Genomic DNA, 20,579 nt, shown 5'->3' on the forward strand with positions numbered 1-20,579 from the left:
TTTCCTCTTTCTGCTTACGGCCAGATGTCGAGGAGAAATCCTTTCTCGCTGTGAGTTTTGGTTGGAGTGTCAACCTGTGACATTTGCCCTTTGCGTGCATGCCCAGATTAGTAGGGAGGATAAACGATGGGAACTCTACCGATACCCACCTGGTCTAAGAATCACGAGTCTCCCGACCCAGCTCTAATGCCTTTCAGCTCCATGAACTTGAGCTGGCACTTAAACTACCTGTTCTTCGGTTTCCTTTATTTGTAAAATGGAGATGTTAATACCTCCCTACCTACCTCGCAGAATTTTCTTGAGAGTCAAATGAAATATAGTTGTAAGAGCACTTTGGAGACTAAGGAACTTATTATTAGTAACTCAAGGTGAAGATGGTGGGGACGGGGGGAAGGTGGTGAAGTTGGGAAACTCAATACGTCCCATCCAGCCCGGTGATTTTATAGAATCGTTTTTTATCATTTAAATAATGTTAACTATATAGCTTTTTTGGATGTTTTAACGACTCTCACTCTAGTGATATCTTTTTCCTCCCTAGATATCCCTAAGTGCAGAACCCAGCACCCCCCTACACGTTCCAGCTCATCTTGCTTGCCTTCCACATCGACCAGTGGGGCTCCCAGCCACTGAAGCAGCAACGAAAACTCTCATGCAGCATCTCCAGAGACACTCTGGGCTTCAATCATTACCCCAGGCCTTCCCGCCAAAGTTGATTTAAAAATGTGAAAGGATTTTTCTAGAAATGACAGGCTGCTCTACATGGAGAGTTGGATGTTACTTGGCTCCTTGATTAGAAACAGTTTAGGTACCTTATTGTGAAAGTGAGTCCTACAGTATTTCGGTAAAAGGTATTCATGGCACAGATGTTGACGTATTTACAAACTGAGAAAGAAATGTGATGATAGATACCATGCGGTTGATCAAGGGACATATGATAGCACCGTTGGTGAGACTGGGTGTGTGAGGCAGGGTCCCAGAAGGATACGGCCAGCACATTCCCAAGGCTACTTGAGCAGTTTAATGACGGGAGTGTTTACCATGGTGTCTTAGTTTTCTAGGGCTGCCGTGACAAACTACCGCTGTCTGAGTCCACGCAGGCTGCTATAACAAAAATACCATTGACAAGTGGCTTATAAACAACAGACGTTTATTTTCTTACAGTTCTGGAGGCTGGGAAGTCCAAGATCAAGGTGTGGGCAGGGTTGGTTTCTTCTGAAGCCTCCCTCCTTGGCTTGCAGATGGCCATCCTCTCCCGGTGTCCTCATGTGGTCTTCCTTCTGCACGTGTCTCTGTCCTAATCTCCTCTTATTATAAGGACACAAGTCAGATTGGATTAGGGCCCACCCATATGACTTTGTTTAACCTTAATTACCTCTTTGAAGATACTCTCCCCAAAGACAGTCACATTCTGAGGTCTCAGGGGTTAGGACTTCAACATAGGAATTGGTGTGGGGCGGTTACAATTCAGCCCTTAACCCACACTGTGGGCGGGGTTAAGAGAATCAAGATGAGATGGTGAAGCCCCTGGAAACTAACAACAGCAGAAGCCTTTATCATCCTTTGGCCTGAAGAAGCAAAAGAGAAAGGGCATGCTATTCCTAGAACCCAGTGAGAGCTGTAGCCACGGGAGAGGGACTGCCCAGCCTATGGTATATGGTGGAGGAACGCAGCCATGATGGAGACTGGGGCCTAGCAGGGAGGGAGGGAGAAGACCCACCCCTCTCTCTCACCACTCTTCACACTCCAACAGCGCTTCCCTTTGGTCAAACCCACCTGGAAGTCAGAGAACAGAGAAGCCTGGGGGATGCAGCTCGCAGGTGTCAGCCTTTGAGGCAGGGAACAGGCCGACAGGTGTGGCCAGGAGTGGGCGGGGAGGGGTAGGATTTGAGTGGGACGATGAAGAATCACCAGCACGGTGGCGGAAACGTAGACATTTCCAAAGGAGGAATTATGATGCATATTCAGGCAACGTAAATGGGCTTTAAAGAGTTACTGGAAAACAGAAAATGCTACTTAACTGCAAAAATATTAGTCATACATTCTAAACTAAACCACCTACTCATGTAACCATTTCCAGGTCCCAAAAGTGACCATTCTAGGATACTTATTTGCGTAAGTAAAGCAGGATGGTAGAAAAACAAATATGTTTGTCAATCTTGTCACGTTGAACACTTGCGTTCTTACTTTATATACCGTAATATAGGTATTTTCGAATGGTTCAAAATGGTGACCTGGCAGCATGGCCCCAGATACAGTGGTTTGGATGCCCAAATGATCGGTGGGGGACAGAACATGACCAACTTACAATTGATTGGTTTGCATCACCCAGGATGAAGCCAATATGTGGCTCTGAGGCAGGGAAGAAAGAAGACGCACCCAGGATGAGACCTTGTGTTCTTCCCATGGGCAAAGCAGATGGCTGTCAGTTAGGGTTTCCTCTTCCTGGGGCCTGAACCCTCATGGTCAGCCCCCAGGAGCCAGGGGCAGCGGTGTAAGCTGGGGTGGGGGGACCTGCAGCTCCAGGATCCTGCCCCGCTTTGTCCCAGTGAACGCCTGTGAATATGTCAGGAACCAGTTATGTGGGAGGCCTATGTTTGAATGGGCCAGTCTGGAGTAAGTCCCCAGCCCCTTCTGGAATAAACCAGGATATCCTGGGGCAAGGACATAATCAAGAGAAAGAAGGGCTCGTCCAGTACAAGTGGCTCCATCTTGTCTTAAGCTGTATTGGGTTATCTATTCCTGTGAAACAAACCGACCCCAAACTTAGTTGCTTACAGCTGTCTGTTATTCTCCTTTTGAATCTGCCTGGGGGAGAGCTTGTCTCTGATCCACACGGCATCTTCCCCCCAGCAGAGGGCTGGAAGGTCCACCTCCAAGATGGTGCAGGGACATGGCTGGAAAGTTGGTCCTGGCCGTCCACTGGGCACTCAACAGGGCTGAGGGTTGGGGGCCTCTGCTCCTCTCCACATGGGCTGGGATTCTCATCGCATGGGGGGTGGGTTCTAAGGCCAAAAGTCCCAAGAAAGCCAGGTGGAAACTGAATCACATTTTTATCCTAGCCTTGCGTTGGGCTGCACCCCACAGGCCTGCAAGGCCTGCACTCGCCGACTTCAAGACTGAAGAAAGAGTCCAAAGTCAACAACAGAGACATCGGTGGTTTAATGGCTGGGGGAGCTTACACATCTGGACCAAGGTCCTGGGGCAACACCTCACCGTGTGTGGTGCACGGCAGGCAGGATGGGGCGACAGTCTCCGTTCGGGGTGGAGGCGGGTGGGGAAGTGGAGATGACCAGTTATAGGAGAATTGATGTCAGGTGGGCTCATCGGTTTCCAGGGAAACTAGCAGCGGGGCACGCCCCTCACCACCTCTCTAATAAGAACAATCATCAGCTGGGGCGGAGGCAAGTACGTAGGAAGGTCAGTCATGTGTGTAAGACAGGGGTCCGCAACCCCCGGGCTACAGACCAGTACCAGTCCGCCGCCTGTTAGGAACCCGGCTGCACAGCAGGAGGTGAGTGGCTAGCTAGCGAAGCTTCATCTGCCGCTTTCCATTGCTCCCCATCACTCGCGTTACTGCCTGCACCGTCCCGCCCCCTCCAGTCCGTGGAAAAATTGTCTTCCGTGAAACCGGTCCCTGGTGCCGGAAACGTTGGGGGCCGCCGGTGGAAGATATAGGTGAAGCAGGCACTGGTCGGGCAGGGGATGTACAGAGAGCAAGAGAACAGCCATATTGAGTGGCCTGACCATACATCTTGGAATTCTCCAAGTCACCCCATCATCCCCTGGTGATCACGAGGCTTGTCCAATTTCAAGCAGAGGGGTTGTAGACTGAGGAGGGTTGCAAGGTTCTGGAAGAACACGTGGGATGGGAAATATTATTAAGGCTGTTTCAGAATAGAAACCAAATCTCTGCCTCAGGATGGTACCTGTGTGACCCGTACCTATCATTGGTCACAGCACAGTTATGTGAACTAGGTACATCCCCTGTGTTAGTCTGCTTGGGATGCCATATAAAATACTATAGACTGGGTGGCTTAAACGACAGAAATTTATTTTCTCACAGCTCTGGAGGCTGGAAGTCTGAGATCCAGGTGTCAGCAGGGTTGGTGTTTGATGAGAGCTCTCCTTGGGTTGTCTTTTTTCACTGTGTGCTCACATGGCCTTTCCTTGGTGCCTCTGCAGAGGGAGAAGGAAAGGGAGAGAGGAAGAGAGATGTCTCTCCTGGTGTCTCTTCTTATAAGGACACGAATCCTATCAGATCAGAGCGCCACCCTTATTACCTCATTTCACCTTCATTACATCCTTAGAGACCCCATCTCTAAATACAGCCCCTCTGGGGGTTAAGACTTCAACATATGAATTTGGGGGAACACAAACATTCAGTCCCTAACATCCCCCATAGTGATATGAAATAGATGACACTTGATAAATTTATACTGATATTCATTAATTCAAGAAAACTTCATTGAGCACCTATTGTGTGCCGGACTCTCTACTAGGCTCTGGGAATACCGGTAGGAGAAAAAAACTGTTCCTGTCTTTAATGAGTTTATAACTGTGAGGGAGAAAGAGCAGCCGTTACAATACAGTGATCGCTGCCAGGAGAGCTTGCTGTGACAGCTCCTGGAAGGAACAAATATACCGCTCCGTGAGGCTGCAGAAGTGATGTCCAAGCAGAAACCGAGGATGAGGAGTATTGAGTAGTAAACGGGGTGGGACAGACAAGGGGATTAAGAAAGAAGATACACGGAGGCCTGAGGTAGAACTAGGGTGACCACGATCCTGGTTTGCCCAGGGCTGTCCTGGTTTTAGCACTAAAAGTCCCATGTCCGGAAAACGCCTTGGCCACTGTGCCTTCTCCGTGGAACCGTAAATAGTCCAGTAGAGCTGGTGCACAGAGGAGTGGGCGTTGCCACAGGATTGGTGGGAGAAACGCTGGAAAAGTAGGAGGAACCCAAACAGGAACTGAGACACACTCAGGAGTTAAGACTTTCTCTTGGAAGTAGTTGAGCCATCAATAAGTGATCTTAAATAGGGGAGCAACTTGCTGAGACTTGCATTTAGAAAGAGCTCTATCTGCTGGATGATGAAGAAGAGGGACAATACTGAAGGCCCGTCAGGAAGCCATGGTGGTTTTCCAGGGAACAGAGATGGGGACTTAAAGTAAAATAATGGAGGGAGATGGAGAGACCCAGAGGATTCAGAATGTCTTAAGGAGAAGTAACAGAACTTAGAAATATATGTGTGGGAGGTGAGAGAGAAGGAGAAATCAAGGATGACTCCCAGATTTCTGGCTTGGGCAACTGGAAAAGTCTTGGGAAGTCATTAAGATGGTTTGGAAATACCTTCCCCACTGCACCTGACATGAGAATACAAACAAAGCAGCCCTCCTTCTGCTTCCCATACAGCTCTTGACCTAAAATCTCTGTTATTGTGCAACTGCCCCAGAAATCTCAGGTCCATACAGCCAGGAGACTGTGGGAACATCGGGATAAGGAGGAGGCTTGGGGCGAGAGGGGGAAGGAGAAGGGGCTTTATGACACTAGATTCTTCCTCAAGGTTTATGTACACTATCTTTTTTAAGCTTCACGAGAATCTTACGAGGGAGGTAGGTGGAGACCATTATTCCCATTTCAGAACTGCCGGATGGGGCTAAAGTAGCATTCCCCCGGGGCCACTGCCACAGAGCTGCAGAGCGGGGCTCTACAGTGAGCTGTGTCTCACTCTGAAGAACTGCTCTTTCCACCATGCTGCTTCCCTAATTAGCGCACTAGTTTCTACCGATTGGATATGTGGTCACATCTACTGCCATGCCTTCATTCTATCTTCATTCAGCATTTGAGAAGGACGCAGGGACTTCCCTGGCGGTCCAGTGGTTAGGGCTCCACGCTGCCACTGCAGGGGGCATGGGTTGGATTCCTGGTCCGGGAACTAAGATCCCACGTGCCTTGGCATGGCCAAAAAAAAAATAGAGAGAAGTATGCGAACCAAAGTAAGGGCTCTACCTCCTTCAGGGCCCTAAGAGGCTAGCTGAAGGCTGCTTGCAGGAGCAAGCTTTGCAAGAGAGCTTCTTAATCCTCTGTAACTGGTCCCCGTGCTGATGATACCTGCAAAACTCCGAGAGCCATACTTCCTGTATAATTATCTTTGTGAACGTCAAGGCCAGATGAAGCTTTGGAAACGGTGTGCCCATCAACAGCCTGTTTAGGGAGGGAGGGATGGGCGGGGAGATGAAACTCAAGGGATAGGTAGCCATGGGCGGGACACTACAGGGAAGAAAGGAACACGGGAGGAGTCCCCAGGGCCTCCCTCCCAAAGATGGGAGTGCACAGTGAGCTTGTCTAAACCTCAGAAGGGGCTCTGGAAACCTGACAGCCATGTAAGTGGCCCCTACATGGAGGCTGCCCTCCCAGGTCCCTCCAGGACCCTGGAACTGGAGCCTTAAGAGAAACCTGAGAGCCGACTCAAGCTCCTTCATAACCAGCCACGTTTACACTTTGATGCGAATCTTATCTCCTGTGGAGTCTTCATAGATAATCTATTATTTTGCTTATCTATTCATTTTGCTTATAGTAAACTAATCCATTTTGTTTTTAGTCTTCTATTGTTATTTCTGCATGGATTTTGTTCCCGTCCCCCTTCTAGATTGGTAATTCTTCAAAAGATCCTAGTTTCGCTCTCTCCATGCTTTCACATTTTCTTTTATGCAGTAGGCATGTGTCTGGAGTTTGTTGTCGTTGGAAGTGTCATCAGAAGATCTGAAATGTTCATTTCTCAGCTGGCTTCTTTATTCACTGACACTGGCACAGAAAGGACACAAGAGGGCGCTCCTTCCCTTCTTATCTGAGTTCAGGGAGCTGCACCTTTTCTGCCCCTTCAGATCTCTCTTGAAAGCTTAGACACGACTGACATTGGTGAAAACATGTTTTTTACTACTACTGGGGAGAGGCTTTGGGGAATTTTGAATATTTATATTGACACACTTAGGGAAATATTTATTCAGCTCAAGTCTTTGATTCCATTTGAATCAAACAAATATTCACATAGTCAGTTTTGGAAGAACTTATAGTCTAAGGAAGAAACATCTAGTTTAAAAATTAACCAACCACTTTATACCCATTGGGATGGCTATTATGAAAAATGCAAAATAACAAGTGTTGGCAAAGATGTGGAGAAATTGGAAGCTTTCTGCATTGCTGGTGGGAATGTAAAATGGCAGCTGCTATGGAAAATGGTATGGTGGTTCCTCATAAAGTTAAACACAGAATTACCATAAGATCCAGCATTTCCATTTCTGGGTATATTCCCCAAAGAACTGAAAGTGGGGACTCAAAGAGATATTTGTACACCCATGTTCATAGCAGTATTATTTGCAATAGCCAAAAGGTGGAAGCAACCCAAGTGTCCATTGACAGATGAATGGATAAACAAAAATCTACTTATTTCTACTAAAGCATACCTTTAAAGATGGAAGAAAAAAAAAAAAAAAAAACCCAGACCAAGAGAGTTGTATCTTTAAGCCCTGTTTCATATACAGCCTTATCTCTTACCAAGGTGCCTTAGAGTAATGAAGAACCTCATGGCCGTGCATCGCCATGTCTGTCAGGGAGAGAGCCAAGGTTTCTGAATATGGCCCCTGCTAAGACCAGTGTCCCACCCACCTGGGCTCCTGGTTCCATCCCCTTTGGTCTCCTGGGACCATGCTTTCTCAGTTTAGCATCTTTCGGATGCCTACATTTTTCATCCCACAATTTACCACTGGTCTTTAAAATGTTATCATTTGACCCAGCCTTTTTCCTCTCCTTCATTTCACTAAACACTTTCCTGCAAGTTACATGTGTGTCTTTCTTTTGTTCTTCAATAACTACTCTCCTTAACCTGGTCTCAGCCTTAACCTCATGGCAATTGTACTCTCATGGTGTCTTAGTCCATTTGGGCTGCTAAAACAAAATACCATAGATTGAGTGGCTTAAAAACAACAGACATTTATTTCTCACAGTTCTGGTGGCTGGCAATCCAAGACCAAGGTGCGGGCAGATTCGGTGTCTGGTCAGGCTCCTCTCCCTTGTTCACAGCCAGCACCTTCTTCCTGTGTCCTCACCTAGCAGAAGGGGTAAGGGAGCTCTCTGGGGTCTCCTTTATAAGGGCACTAATCCTACCAAAGAGAGCTCCACCCTCATGTATTAATCACTTCCCAAGGGCCCCAGCTCGTAACCCCAGGATTTCAACATGAATTTTGGGGGAACACAAACATTCAGATCATAGCACATAGGTTACCAGGACCCTCCTCATTGCCAAATCAAATGGACTTTTCTATGTCTTCATTCGACTTGACATCTCTGTAGCATTTGGTCTAGACGAGCATTCTTTTCTTACTTTCTTTTTTTTTTTTTTAATTTTTTGGCCCCTCGGCATGTGGGATCTTAGTTCCCCGACCAGGGATCAAACCCACACCCCCCTGCAGTGGAAGCGCAGAGTCTTAACCAATGGACCGCCAGGGAAGTCCAAGTTCTTTTCTTTTTAGAAGTCTGTCCCCATCTTGGTGACTGCTGACGAAGCCTGTTCTCCCCTCTGTCTACTGTCTTATTTGACTTCTACCCACTACTGGCTTCTCCAACTCTGGTTCTTCTCCGTCCCTTAACTGTGGTCAGTCCCTTGAGTCTGCAGCAGCCATCTGTTTACTCTGTCGACATTGTTGTGGTCTCGCCTTAGAGGTCATCAGATCTGTGTCTACTTTACCAGATTATGATGATGACTCCCAAATCTCTATCCCCAATGCAGACCACCCTCCCTCATTTAATCCCACTCTTTCCCCAGATTTACAGGGTGTTTGTGCTTTGGATGTTCTGCCAGTACCTCATACACAGCAGCCAAGGATGTTTCGTTTTTTTCTTATTTATTTATTTATTTATTTGGCTGCATTGGCTCTTCATTGCTGTGTGGGCTTTCTCTGGTTGCAGCAAGCGGGGGCTACTCTTTTTTTCTTTTTAAAGACAACCAGTAATCTTTTTTTTTTTTTTTTTAATGATTTATTTACTTATTTATTTTTTGGCTGCGTTGGGTCTTTGTTTCTGCGTGAGGGCTTTCTCTAGTTGCGGTGAGCGGGGGCCACTCTTCATCGCGGTGCGCGGGCCTCTCACTATCATGGCCTCTTTTGTTGCCGAGCACAGGCTCCAGATGCGCAGGCTCAGTAGTTGTGGCTCACGGGCGTAGTTGCTCCGTGGCATGTGGGATCTTCCCAGACCAGGGCTCGAACCCGTGTCCCCTGCATTAGCAGGCAGATTCTCAACCACTGCGCCACCAAGGAAGCCCCGCGGGGGCTACTCTTCGTTGTGGTGTGCAGGCTTCTCATTGCGGTGGCTTCTCTTGTTGCAGAGCACGGGCTCTAGGCGCGTGGGCTTCAGTAGTTGTGGCACACGGGCTCAGTAGTTGTGGCACGCGGGCTCAGTAGTTGTGGCTTGCGGGCTCTAGAACGCAGGCTTAGTAGTTGTGGTGCACAGGCTTAGTTGCTCCAGGGCATGTGGGATCTTCCCGGACCAGGGCTTGAACCCGTGTCCCCTGCATTGGCAGGCAGATTCTTAACCACTGCACCATCCGGGAAGCCCCCCTCGTTTATTTCTTAAACATAAAATGAGGCGGGAAGGATCTTAGACACTTCTGACAGGGCTCCCCCACTTGGCTTCATGATTGTGGGGATCATTTAACTTCTGTGAGTCTCAGTTTCTTTATTTATTGGGGAAGAGATTTACTTCCCCAAAATCCTATCTGTGAGGAATAAGAAAAAATATCTGAGTGCGTGTGTGTGTGTGTGTGTGTGTGTGTGTGTACTAAGGTAAAATAGGGACTTTCCTGGTGGTCCAGTGGTTAAGACTCCACACATCCATTGCAGGGGTCACGGGTTCTATCCCTGGTTGGGGAACTAAGATCCCACATGCCATGCAGCACAGCCAAAGAATTAAAAAAAAAAAAAAAAAGTAAGGTAAAATATATAGGTGCCAAGGAGTGTCAGAGCAGGGAACGAGAGGCTGTGCCTTCTCCTGATCGCACCATCGCACACAAATGGAATCTCAGGTGGTCTAGAGATGCTTGTACCTGAGCAGGTGCGCTGTCAGGGTGGTCTGCCCTGCCTGCTGGCATGCAAGCACATGTCATTCCTAGATCTGGCATATTCTTCCCCACTTTGTCTAGCAGAGTCTCTTACTCATCAGTTGTCAAGGAACTAAGAACTGATATGCTCTCAGAAAGGTGCAATTCTAACCCAGTACAATCGAAATAATCTTATTTTGATAAATACCACCGATACCTTCAATTTTCTGTCATGGTGGTTCTCAACCCCAAAACACTTGAGGGAAATGACTCTCCTATTATATCAGTGGCTCTCTGTGCTGATGATTCTGGGAGACTGCATAAAAATCGGGGCGTGTCATGAGTGTGATTTAGAACTCGGGAGAGCATGCACCCTGAGTTGAGAATCGTGGCTCTATTATAAGACAGTCTTACAGAAAAGCCCAAATAAATACTCCCTTGCTAATATCATTGAAACACCAATAACTGATTTTTCATGAGACCCCATCCACTTGTCATCGGTGTATTTAACAAAGATAGCAGCCTTTTGTACTAAAAAAAAAAAAAAAAAAAAAAAAAAAAGTTGTTTCTCTTCCAGATTCCATAAAGGATTCTAAAGGCTGTAAGACAGGATCCCTGCAATCAAGGAAACTATAATGTAGCAGGAAGGTTTCTTATAGAAAAGAAACAACTGGAGGGCCTCAAAACTCTAGTCTTCATTTTAAAGGTGTTAAGCATAGTTGTAGTTCAAAGAATATAGTCGGGGGACTTCCCTGGTGGTGCAGTGGTTAAGAATCTGCCTGCCAATGCAGGGGACATGGGTTCGAGCCCTGGTTCGGGAAGATCCCACATGCCGCGGAGCAACTAAGCCCGTGCGCCACAACTACTGAGCCTGAGCTCTAGAGCCCGCGAGCCACAACTACTGAAGCCCACGTGCCTAGAAGCCTGCCCTCCGCAACAGGAGAAGCCACCGCAATGAGAAGTCCGCACACCGCAATGAAGAGTAGCCCCCGCTCTCCGCAACTAGAGAAAGCCCGTGTGCAGTGACGTAGACCCAACACAGCCAAAAGTAAATAAATAAATAAGTAAATAAATGTTTAAAAAAAAAAAAGAATATAGTCGGTGTGGGCTGGGATCATTAAAGAGTTTTGTGACAGTGAATCTTGCCCCAAGCCCCAAAGGAAGGGTGAGGCTTGGATAGACAGAGAGGAGGAGACAACAGTAGGAGCATGAAGACAGAGGTAGGAAAGTTTGCTACCAGGAGGGGTGTAAAGGCTTGACCCTTACCCTGTGAGGGCAGAAGAGGAAGGGCGGATGGGGAGTGTGGGGCTAAGGGTAGGCAAGACCTGAACAAGATGCAGTAAGGAGTCTTTGTGGGTTCTTGCATGGAGAAATGATATGACAAAATAAATAAAACGTAGAAGGTGAGATATTGGTCTGGGGAACGATTTTTTGGATTTGACACGAAAAGCAAGGGCAACAAAAGTAAAAATAAACAAGTGGGACTAAATCAAACTAACAAACTTCTGCCCAGCAAAGGATACCATCAAGAAAATGAAGAAGCAACCTACAGAATGGGGAAAATAATTGAAATCATATATCTGATAAGAAGGGGTTAACATCCAAAATATATAAAGAACTCATACAACTCAGGAGCAAAAAAAAATCTAATTTTAAAATGGGCAGAAGAAGAATAAAATAAAATGGGCAGAAGAACTGAAGAGACATTTTCCCAAAGAAGACATACAAATGGCCCAAGAGGCACATGAAAATGTGCTCAACCTCACTAATCATCTGGGAAATGCAAATCAAAACCACAGTGAGATATCACCTCATATCAGTTAGAATGACCATCATAAAGACATTAAGACAAGCAATAACAAGTGCTGGGGAGAATCTAGTGAAAAGGGAACCCTTACACACTACTGGTGGAAATATAAATTGGTGCAGCCACTGTGGAAAACAATTTGGAGCTGCCTCAAAAATTTTAAAATATAACGACCATATGATCCAGAATTCCACCTATGGGTATATATCCAAAGGAAATTAAACAGAATATTAAAGAGATGTCTGCATTCCTGTGTTCATTGCAGCATTATTCACAATAGCCAAGATAGGGAAACAAAGTGTCTGTAAACAGATGAATAAAGAAAATGTGTATATAAACATGGAATATTATTCAGCCATGAGAAAGAAGGAAATTCTGACATTTGTGACCACGTGGATGGACCTTGAGGGCATTATGCTAAGTGAAATAAGGCAAAGAAAGAAAAACAAATACTGCATGATATCACTTATATGTGGAATCTGAAAAAAAAAGTCAAAACTCATCGAAACGGAGTAGAAAAATGGTTGCCAGGGGCTGGAGGGGGGATGGGGGAAATAGGAGAGGTTGGTAAAAGGGTACAAACTCAGCTGTAAAATAAAAAAGGCCTGAGGATCTAACGTAAAACATGGTGATTATGGCTGATAACACTGTGCTGTATAATTGAAATTTGCTAAGAGAGTAGAATTTAAATGTTCTCACCAAAACAAAAAACTGCGTTTTAAAAAGATTCCCAGGTGTTTCTTATGCACTTTGATGTTTGAAGAACACTTTTCACAGTAACATAGTGAGTTAGAAGAGATTATTATGATTTTAGAAGTTTTCACCAAGTAGAGAGTTGATTTGTTCCTTTAAGGCTGGAAGGGGTTTGTATGGATAGGTGTGGGCCTAGACAGGGTTCCAGGGAGATAAAATTGTTTATGCAAAGGAGGAAAAAAAAAAAAAGCGAATGTGAACAGAGATTAGACAACTTTTTCTGAAGTCAAGGATTCATGAAGGGGAGTAGTAGTGATAAGATTGGAAAAACCCTGAAGAAGAGGCCTCGGTATTTATTCGGGAGTGCAGTGTTTTCTCTAAAGTGTTCATGATGAAATTTTGATATATTTCCTTCCATCATCCCAAAGAGAAACAATTTTAAGAAAGAAAATGACTATACCTTTAATATCATAATGATTACTACTACCAGCACGTGTGCCCAGGAGAAAACCAAGCTGTTAAAATAAACACGATGCGCAATTGCCAAATCTTTGTTATTATTTACTTGCTGCTGGTTCATTCAGTTTGTCATCTGCTAATGCTAGCAGATAAAAGTTTGGATCCTTACTACTACGGAAAAACAAATATCGGGGGAAAAAAAAACATTACAAGTTGAGGAAATTCTACCTGTTAAATGTTCTTTTCTCTATGAATTGGGGAAAGGTCAAGGTTATTTGATACGAGGGCAGACCACCTTGGTTCAGCTCATAGAACATCAGACTTCCCAGGGAATATGGATTAAGTCCCACTGTCAACCGTGGGAAGTAAGGACCCGAAAGGATAAATGTGTGCTTTTAGGAAGATTACTTTGGTAACTGTATACACGCTGGGTTGTTGAAGGGAGCAACCAAAGACAAGAAGACCAGTTAGGAGATTAGAGCAGTAAACAGCAGTAATCCAGACTTGAGATGGAGTAATAGGACCTTATATTTACCCTACTTTATGTTATACACATTCTTTTCACAGGCACTCCTTAAAATGATTATGTGAGGAAGTGTCATTAAAAACCAAAAAAAAAAAAAAAGTGGACATTTAATTTAAAAGGTGGTTATGTGAGCAATATATTTTTTTTTAATTGACAGGACTTAGTGAGTGGTAGGTTGGTGGGGGAAGGGATGGCAGGGAAGAGAGGAATCAACGGTGATCCCAAAGTTTTTGAACTTGGGCACCTAAAAGAATGTTATTGCTACTAACAGAACCCTAGAGGAAAAGCGAATTTGGAGGGGGGTTTGTAACGGTAAATTTTCTTTTTTCTTTTTCTTTTGAAATAATTTCAAACTTAAGAGAAAAGTTATACCAAAATAGTACAAAATAACTACCACATTCCCTTTATCCAGAAACTCACTCAACTGTCACCCGTCTCAATAATGTCCTTTTCAGCAAAAGGATCCAAAATAGGACCACGCAGCGCACTCAGCTGTCACGTCTTTCAAATCTCCTTCCGTCTAGAAAAGTGCTGTGATTTTCCTTTACTTTCATGGCTGTGACTTTTTTGAATATTACAGGCCATTTTGTAGGTTTGTCCCCCAGTTTGGGTTTGTGTATTGCTTCCTCCAGATTAGACCCAGGTGATGCACCTCTGATTGGACTGTCACAGAAGTGACCAGTATTCTCACTGCATCAACAAAGTGATTTATCTCATTACTTGTTATGTTAACTTTCCTAGTTTGATTAAGATGGTATCTGCCAGTTTTCACCATGGTAAAGTGACTCCACCCTCCCTATCTAATTACTAAAATATGTAGTGAAGAGATACTTTCAAACAGTGCTGACAAGGCTGGCTTCCTGGCAGTACCACCAATGAAGTTGTACTGGGCCCTGCACTTAGAAGGGTCCCAGGTTTGGTTTACTTTTTGCTCAGTTCCCGCAAAGAAGGAAGGAAGGAGGGAGGGAAGGAAGGGGCAAAGAGGTTCAAGTTTAAAAATTTTTTTAATTATTTATTTATTTATGTTTTGGCTGTGCTGCTTGAGGGATCTTAGTTCCCCAACCAGGGATTGAACCCAGGCCCTGGGCAGTGAGAGCTCAGAGTCCTAATCAGTGGACCGCCAGGGAATTCCCTACATTCAAGTTTTGACTTGTTACCTTTGAGTTGCCCGGACACCTAAGCATTAGAAGAGCAAGGCTAGGGCTTGGGAGTGAAATCTGGGCTGAAGATAAAGGCTGGAACGTTACATGCACAAAGGTGGTGATTGAAACGGGGAGGATAATCTCTCCAAAGGAATGAGAAAGAAAAAGAACTGGGGACCTCACCTTAGGGAACGCGCACAGATGCGGTACAGAAGGAAAAAGGGAGCCCGCAGAGGACCTAAAGGAATGCATCAAAGAGGGAGGAAATCCAATGGTGCCGCATCAGAGAAACCAAAGGAAAGGGGGGTTTTGTAAGGAAGAGTAGTCAGCCATGTGAGTACTGCAAAGAAGATAAAGGAGACGGCTGACCAAGGAAGGATCCCTAGTTCTGATAACCAGCCACAAGGAAGACATTATCCGTCTGTTCTTGTATGCATCAGACAAACTTTGGTGGCGGAGGGGGGATGGTTAGCGCATAGGCTTGATAGAAAGGGTGTTGGCAAGACCGCCGTCCTGGGGGTACCACCTGTGTAGGCACACAGGTCCTGCGCTTAGAAGAGTCGCAGGCTTGGTTTAATGCTCTTGAAATTCTTAATTTCTGAGCAAGAGGTCCTGCATTTTCATTTTGCACTGGACCTTGCAAATTACGTGGCTGCTCCTGAGTGACCCCGCAAGTGTAATCTATTCTTTGGGAATCTGTGTAGGTGACAGAGAGAGGTCAGTACCTTGTCCCAGGGGCAAAGCGCAGGTCAAATTTCACTTAGCCTTGGGCATGTGTGTTGCCAGAGGGTAGTGGACAGTGGGAGGAGATTACCGAAGCTGCCGAGTGAGGGCGGATTTACAGGAAAGGCGAAAGAGGGGTTCAAGGGCTTTTGGGGCGGCAGACTTAGCCTTGGTCAGGCAGCGGGACGCGAGGAAAATCGAGGTAGAAAGACAGCCAAGGCCAGAAAGGTGAGGGGACAGACTGAGGACAAGCCAAACGCTGCCTTAAAACCTTGTCCGGTGCCTAGGACTGAGCGGGCCTTAACGATCGGGCTGGTGGAGAGCCCGCAGGACCCGACGCCGGGGCGCGGGCGGGGAGAGGCCAGCCACCCCGGCGCAGAAGCGCGCGCACGGCCCGGGGACGCGATTCCCATCCGCGGGCCGAGCACGACTCGGGGACCAAGAGGCCGCGCAGGCCGCGGGGAAGGCAGCGCGTCCGGGCTGCGGGGCTGCCCGGCCTCCACGCTCCTCCTCGCGTCCCCTCCGCTCTCCCCGCCCGCCGGCCTCGCGCCCGGAGCGGCGCAGGGAGGCCTCCGTGGGCCGGGGCACGTCCGCGCCGCCGCCCTCCTCGCCCCGCGCGCCCGGAGGCTGAGCTGGCGGGGAGGGGCCTCGCGCTGCCTCCGGGCCCGGGCGCTTCCGCCGGCCGCAGCCGGGGCTTGGGCGTTGCGCCCGGGCAGAGACGGAGCGGGGACGCCGGGCGGCCCAGGGCCTTGGCAGCCGTCGCCCCGCGCCGTCTGGGGGCGTCCCGGGCGCAGCTCCTCCGAGCGCTGACGAGCCGGGACGCACGAGGCAGGACGGCCCGGGCGCTGCTCGCGTCTGGGAAGGAACGTGCAGAAGCCCGCCTCCCCGCTTCGCCCCGGCCTCTCGAATCTTCTTTCTCCAGCCTCGCCGAGCTCGCCTGAAGGGCCCTGCGGGGGCTTCCACACTTTTAAGAGGGGGAAATTAAACTGGAGGAAATTAACCTTATTCAAAGAATTGGGAAGGAAACTGAGAGGATTTGAGGTCGGTTTCAACCTCCGCCTGCCACCATAATTACAGAAGTGTAACTTCATTAGACCAAATAGAAAAAAAAAAAAAAAAAAAACCAGGAGCACCCATCGTTCCCCTAACCACAAGAAACACTTGACATATTGGGATATTTCTTCATATGAGGCTATGTATATTTTTCTTTACATAATTGATAATTCTGTGCAAATTATTTAGTATCTTGCTTTTTGTGCTTAATAACCTTACAAACATTTCCCATTTCCTTGAACACATTTTCTGTGCTAACATAGAGCTGTAGCAAAATGTAACCATTTTCCTTTTTTAAAGGTCCAAAGGATAAAAATATTTTTAAAGTTCCTGATTCTTAATACTAAATTGTTCTCCACAAAGACTGTACTAATTTATTTTTCCAGTCGCATTGAATGAATGGCCAGTCTTAGTACACCGGTATATGTTGATCAGAGAAAGACACCGGGGCCTTGATCAGGTAACCCCATCTCTCCTCCGCACCAAACCTCTGCTCTACCTGCCTCCTTTCGTTAAAAATGTAAAGAAAAATACAAAGCCTTTTGGACTCAAACATTGACTACTGGGGACTTTGGCCAGTTCTTGTTTTTCAGTTTCCCCCATCATTTTCTATTCCCCTAAAGCTTTGAAAGGATACCACCCAATCAGTATCTTAAAGATGGAAGAGAAATCAGCCAGAAGTCTCTCTTCTAGAACCCTGCCCTCCTGCCTCCAAGTGAGGTTACTTCAGTGTGTTTCCTCAGGGTCTCAGCCTGCTAATAGATGCAGTGGCTCCCATAGGATCAGGTCAATAAGAAGTCAAAGCTCAGGTGTTAAGTAATTATTCCTATTAAGAATTCTCTGATTCCCTGAGAAACAACCCAAGTACCAGTAGAGGGATGAATGGCTAAAGAAGACGTGGGATATATATATCACATAGATACCAGATATATAATTTGACCTTGAGGGCATTATGCTAGGGGGGGATAAGTCAGACAGAAAAAGACAAATACTGTATGATATCACTTACATGTGGAATCTATAAAAAGCTGAACTCATAAAAACAGAGTAGAATGGTACTTACCAGGGGCTGGGGGATGGAGGAGTAGGGGAGATGTCATTTAAGGGTACATACTTGGAACTAGCACACTGGGGATAAGTCCTGGGGATCTAATGCTCAATACAGGGATCATAGACAACAATATTGTATTATAAACATCAAACTTGTTAAGAGACTAGATCTTAATTCGTCCCACCACGAAAATGAAATGATAATTTTGTGATGTGCTATGATCAAAGTGCTAGCTAATGCTACAGTGGTAATCATATTGCAAGTGTATCAAATCAACATGCTGTGCACTTTAAACTTACACAATGTTATATGTCAAATGTATTTCAATTAAAAAAAAAAAAGTCCCATATAGCGGGAGACCTTAGAGAATAAAATAGAGAGAAAAGAAGCAACATTGTGCACAGAAATGACCTCACTCTCACCTCATCCCATGAAGAATTAAAATCTAAATGGACAAGTGCTATAATAAAGGTGAATGCAAAATGCCAAGAGGGGGAAAAAAATCTCGAAAACTGAGTGCCTCTCCATTCAGGACTGCTTAGCAAGTCACAGTACTAGATTCCCCAAATCAGAGTGGCTGAAGGGACTCTGAGTGACTTTCTGGAGCTTTGGCATTGCATAATAAATAATAATAGAATAAATAATAATAGCCACTCTATTGAGCATGAGTTTGCATGCTCTGAGTGTTAGGTCATAATCACCCTTTGAGGAAGGTAGTATTATGGCCCTCATTTTACAGATGAGGAAACTGAAGTCAGAGTGGTTTGTCTGATTCCTTGATACTCTGTAACTGATAGCATATGTTGCTTTCTCTTTTTTTTTTTTAATTTATTTATTTTTATTTTTGGCTGCGTTGGGTCTTTGTTGCTGCGCACGGGGTTTCTCTAGTTGCGGTAAGCGGGGGCTACTCTTCGTTGTGGTGCGCGGGCTTCTCATTGTGGTGGTTTCTCTTGTTGTGGAGCACGGGCTCTAGGCACACGGGCTTCAGTAGTTGTGGCTCGCAGGCTCTCGAGCGCAGGCTCAGTAGTTGTGGCACACGGGCTTAGCTGCTCCGCAGCATGTGGGGTCTTCCCAGACCAGGGCTCGAACCCGTGTCTCCTGCATTGGTAGGCAGATTCCTAACCACTGCACCACCAGGGAAGTCCTGTTGCTTTCTCTTTTAACCCTTTGCACCAGTGGAGAGAGAGAGTGAATATGAACAAGATCTGCACTTTTTCTTAAATTCTAAACCCTTGTGTACCGTGTCAATCCAATCATAGTACAGCACTGATGGGAGCAAACCACAAAGCTGCAGCAACCACTTTTCATGTTTACTTCTATTTGGCTGCAAATTTGTCATCACGTGGTTTTACCATATTCTATCCACTAAGCTGGCCTGCATTCCCAGCCCCATAAATTCAGCTCACTCCTGCACCCAGAGCCTCCTGTTCTGGCCTTACCTTAGAAGTTAGTTATATTCATGTATTTGCCTTGCATCTCCCATCTGGGCCACTGGCCTTGTGATGTTCTTTTTTTTTTTTTTAATAAATTTATTTATTTATTTTTGGCTGCATTGGGTCTTCATTGCTGCGTGCGGGCTTTCTCTAGGTGCAGCTAGTGGGGTCTACTCTTCGCTGCGGCACACGGGCTTCTCATTGCGGTGGCTTCTCTTGTTGCAGAGCATGGGCTCTAGGTGCACGGGCTTCAGTAGTTGTGGCACGTGGGCTCAGTAGTTGTGGCTCGCGGGCTCTAGAGCGCAGGCTCAGCAGTTGTGGCACACGGGCTTAGTTGCTCCGCGGCATGTGGGATCTTCCCAGACCAGGGCTTGAACCCGTGTCCCCTGCATTGGCAGGCGGATTCTTAACCACTGCGCCACCAGGGAAGCCCCCTTGTGATGTTTTTAAAGACTGCTTTAACTATTCTTTCCAGAGTGGATGTGTTGCTTACTTCTTCTTTGGGGTTTCCTTAAGACAATTAAACATTCTCTTAGCATCACTAACTCACAAAACGATTGAATCTTCAAGCTAGAAGAGACCTTATCCAGTGTCTACTCATCATTTTCAAGAGGAGGTACTCTCTGGCCACTCTGCTAGTTGAGTCACCAAGGCTAGGACACAGGCATCCCATGCTCTTTCCTGCAGCCTCTGATCACTGACTGTTTCCTTGGCTCCAGGCTCTCCTGAACTAGCTTCACAATGAGAACAGGTAACCCATCAATGCCCTTAGATTGAGCAGAGGCCTCTGCCTCTTGGCTACTCAAGGTGATTGCTTAGCCAATCCTGAATTCTTGAGCAATGTGGATTTTGCCTATATTAACTCTGCAGAATATCCTGATAAACTTTTTTTTTTTTTGCTGTGCCACGAGGCTTATGGGATCTTAGTTCCCTGACGAGGGATTGAACCCAGGCCCTCAGCAGTGAAAGCGCAGAGTCCTAACCACTGGACCACCAGGGGATTCCCATAATGGGTCTGCACTGGACTGGCTCAGCATCTGACCCTCAGTAGCATGACAGGGAAAAGAGCAGGGACCAAAGAGGACCTTTCAAAAATCCCACTCTTTCATGCAGAAGGAAAGGAGCACCCCTACTCCTGGCCCAAGGCTTAAAGCTTCTTTGGAGCTGGCAAGAGTTTTATTTTATTCTGTTTTTCAAATGCTTTAAAATTTATTTTAAAACCTTACCACAAACATACAGCATACTAACACCTTTACAATTTATTCTCAGGGTTTTTTTTGTTTTTGTTTTTAATTTTAAAAGCAATGTTTGGGGACTTCCTTGGTGGTCCAGTGGTAAAGAATCCGCCTTCCGATGCAGGGGACGCAGGTTCGATCCCTGGTCGGGAAACTAAGATCCCACATGCTATGGGCCAACTAAGCCTCGCACCACAACTGCTGAGCCTGCGCACCTCAACTAGAGAGAGAAAACCCGCACAACACAACTAGAGAGAAGTCTGTGCACCGCAACGAGAGATCCCGCATGCCTCAACGAAGATCCCGTGCGCTGCAACTAAGACCCGACACAGCCAAAAAATAGAAAATAAATAATGAATAAATATTTTTTA

The 20,579-nt window shown here is 46.3% G+C and overlaps 1 protein-coding gene across 2 annotated transcripts in view; it reads left to right on the plus strand.

Annotated features, from left to right (window-relative positions):
- Nucleotides 1-2,076, plus strand: part of FBXO16 (F-box protein 16) — a 62,345-nt gene extending 60,269 nt beyond the window's left edge. For both annotated transcript variants that reach the window (XM_059926214.1, XM_059926217.1), the window contains one exon: nt 539-2,076. In XM_059926214.1, the coding sequence (XP_059782197.1) occupies nt 539-718 (180 nt within the window). In that variant the 3' untranslated portion in view covers nt 719-2,076. The remainder of the gene's footprint in view (nt 1-538) is intronic.
- Nucleotides 2,077-20,579: the final 18,503 nt, after the last annotated feature.

The sequence above is a fragment of the Balaenoptera ricei genome, chromosome 6 (assembly GCF_028023285.1).
Source record: "Balaenoptera ricei isolate mBalRic1 chromosome 6, mBalRic1.hap2, whole genome shotgun sequence".
In the NCBI taxonomy this organism is placed as follows: Eukaryota; Metazoa; Chordata; class Mammalia; order Artiodactyla; family Balaenopteridae; genus Balaenoptera; species Balaenoptera ricei.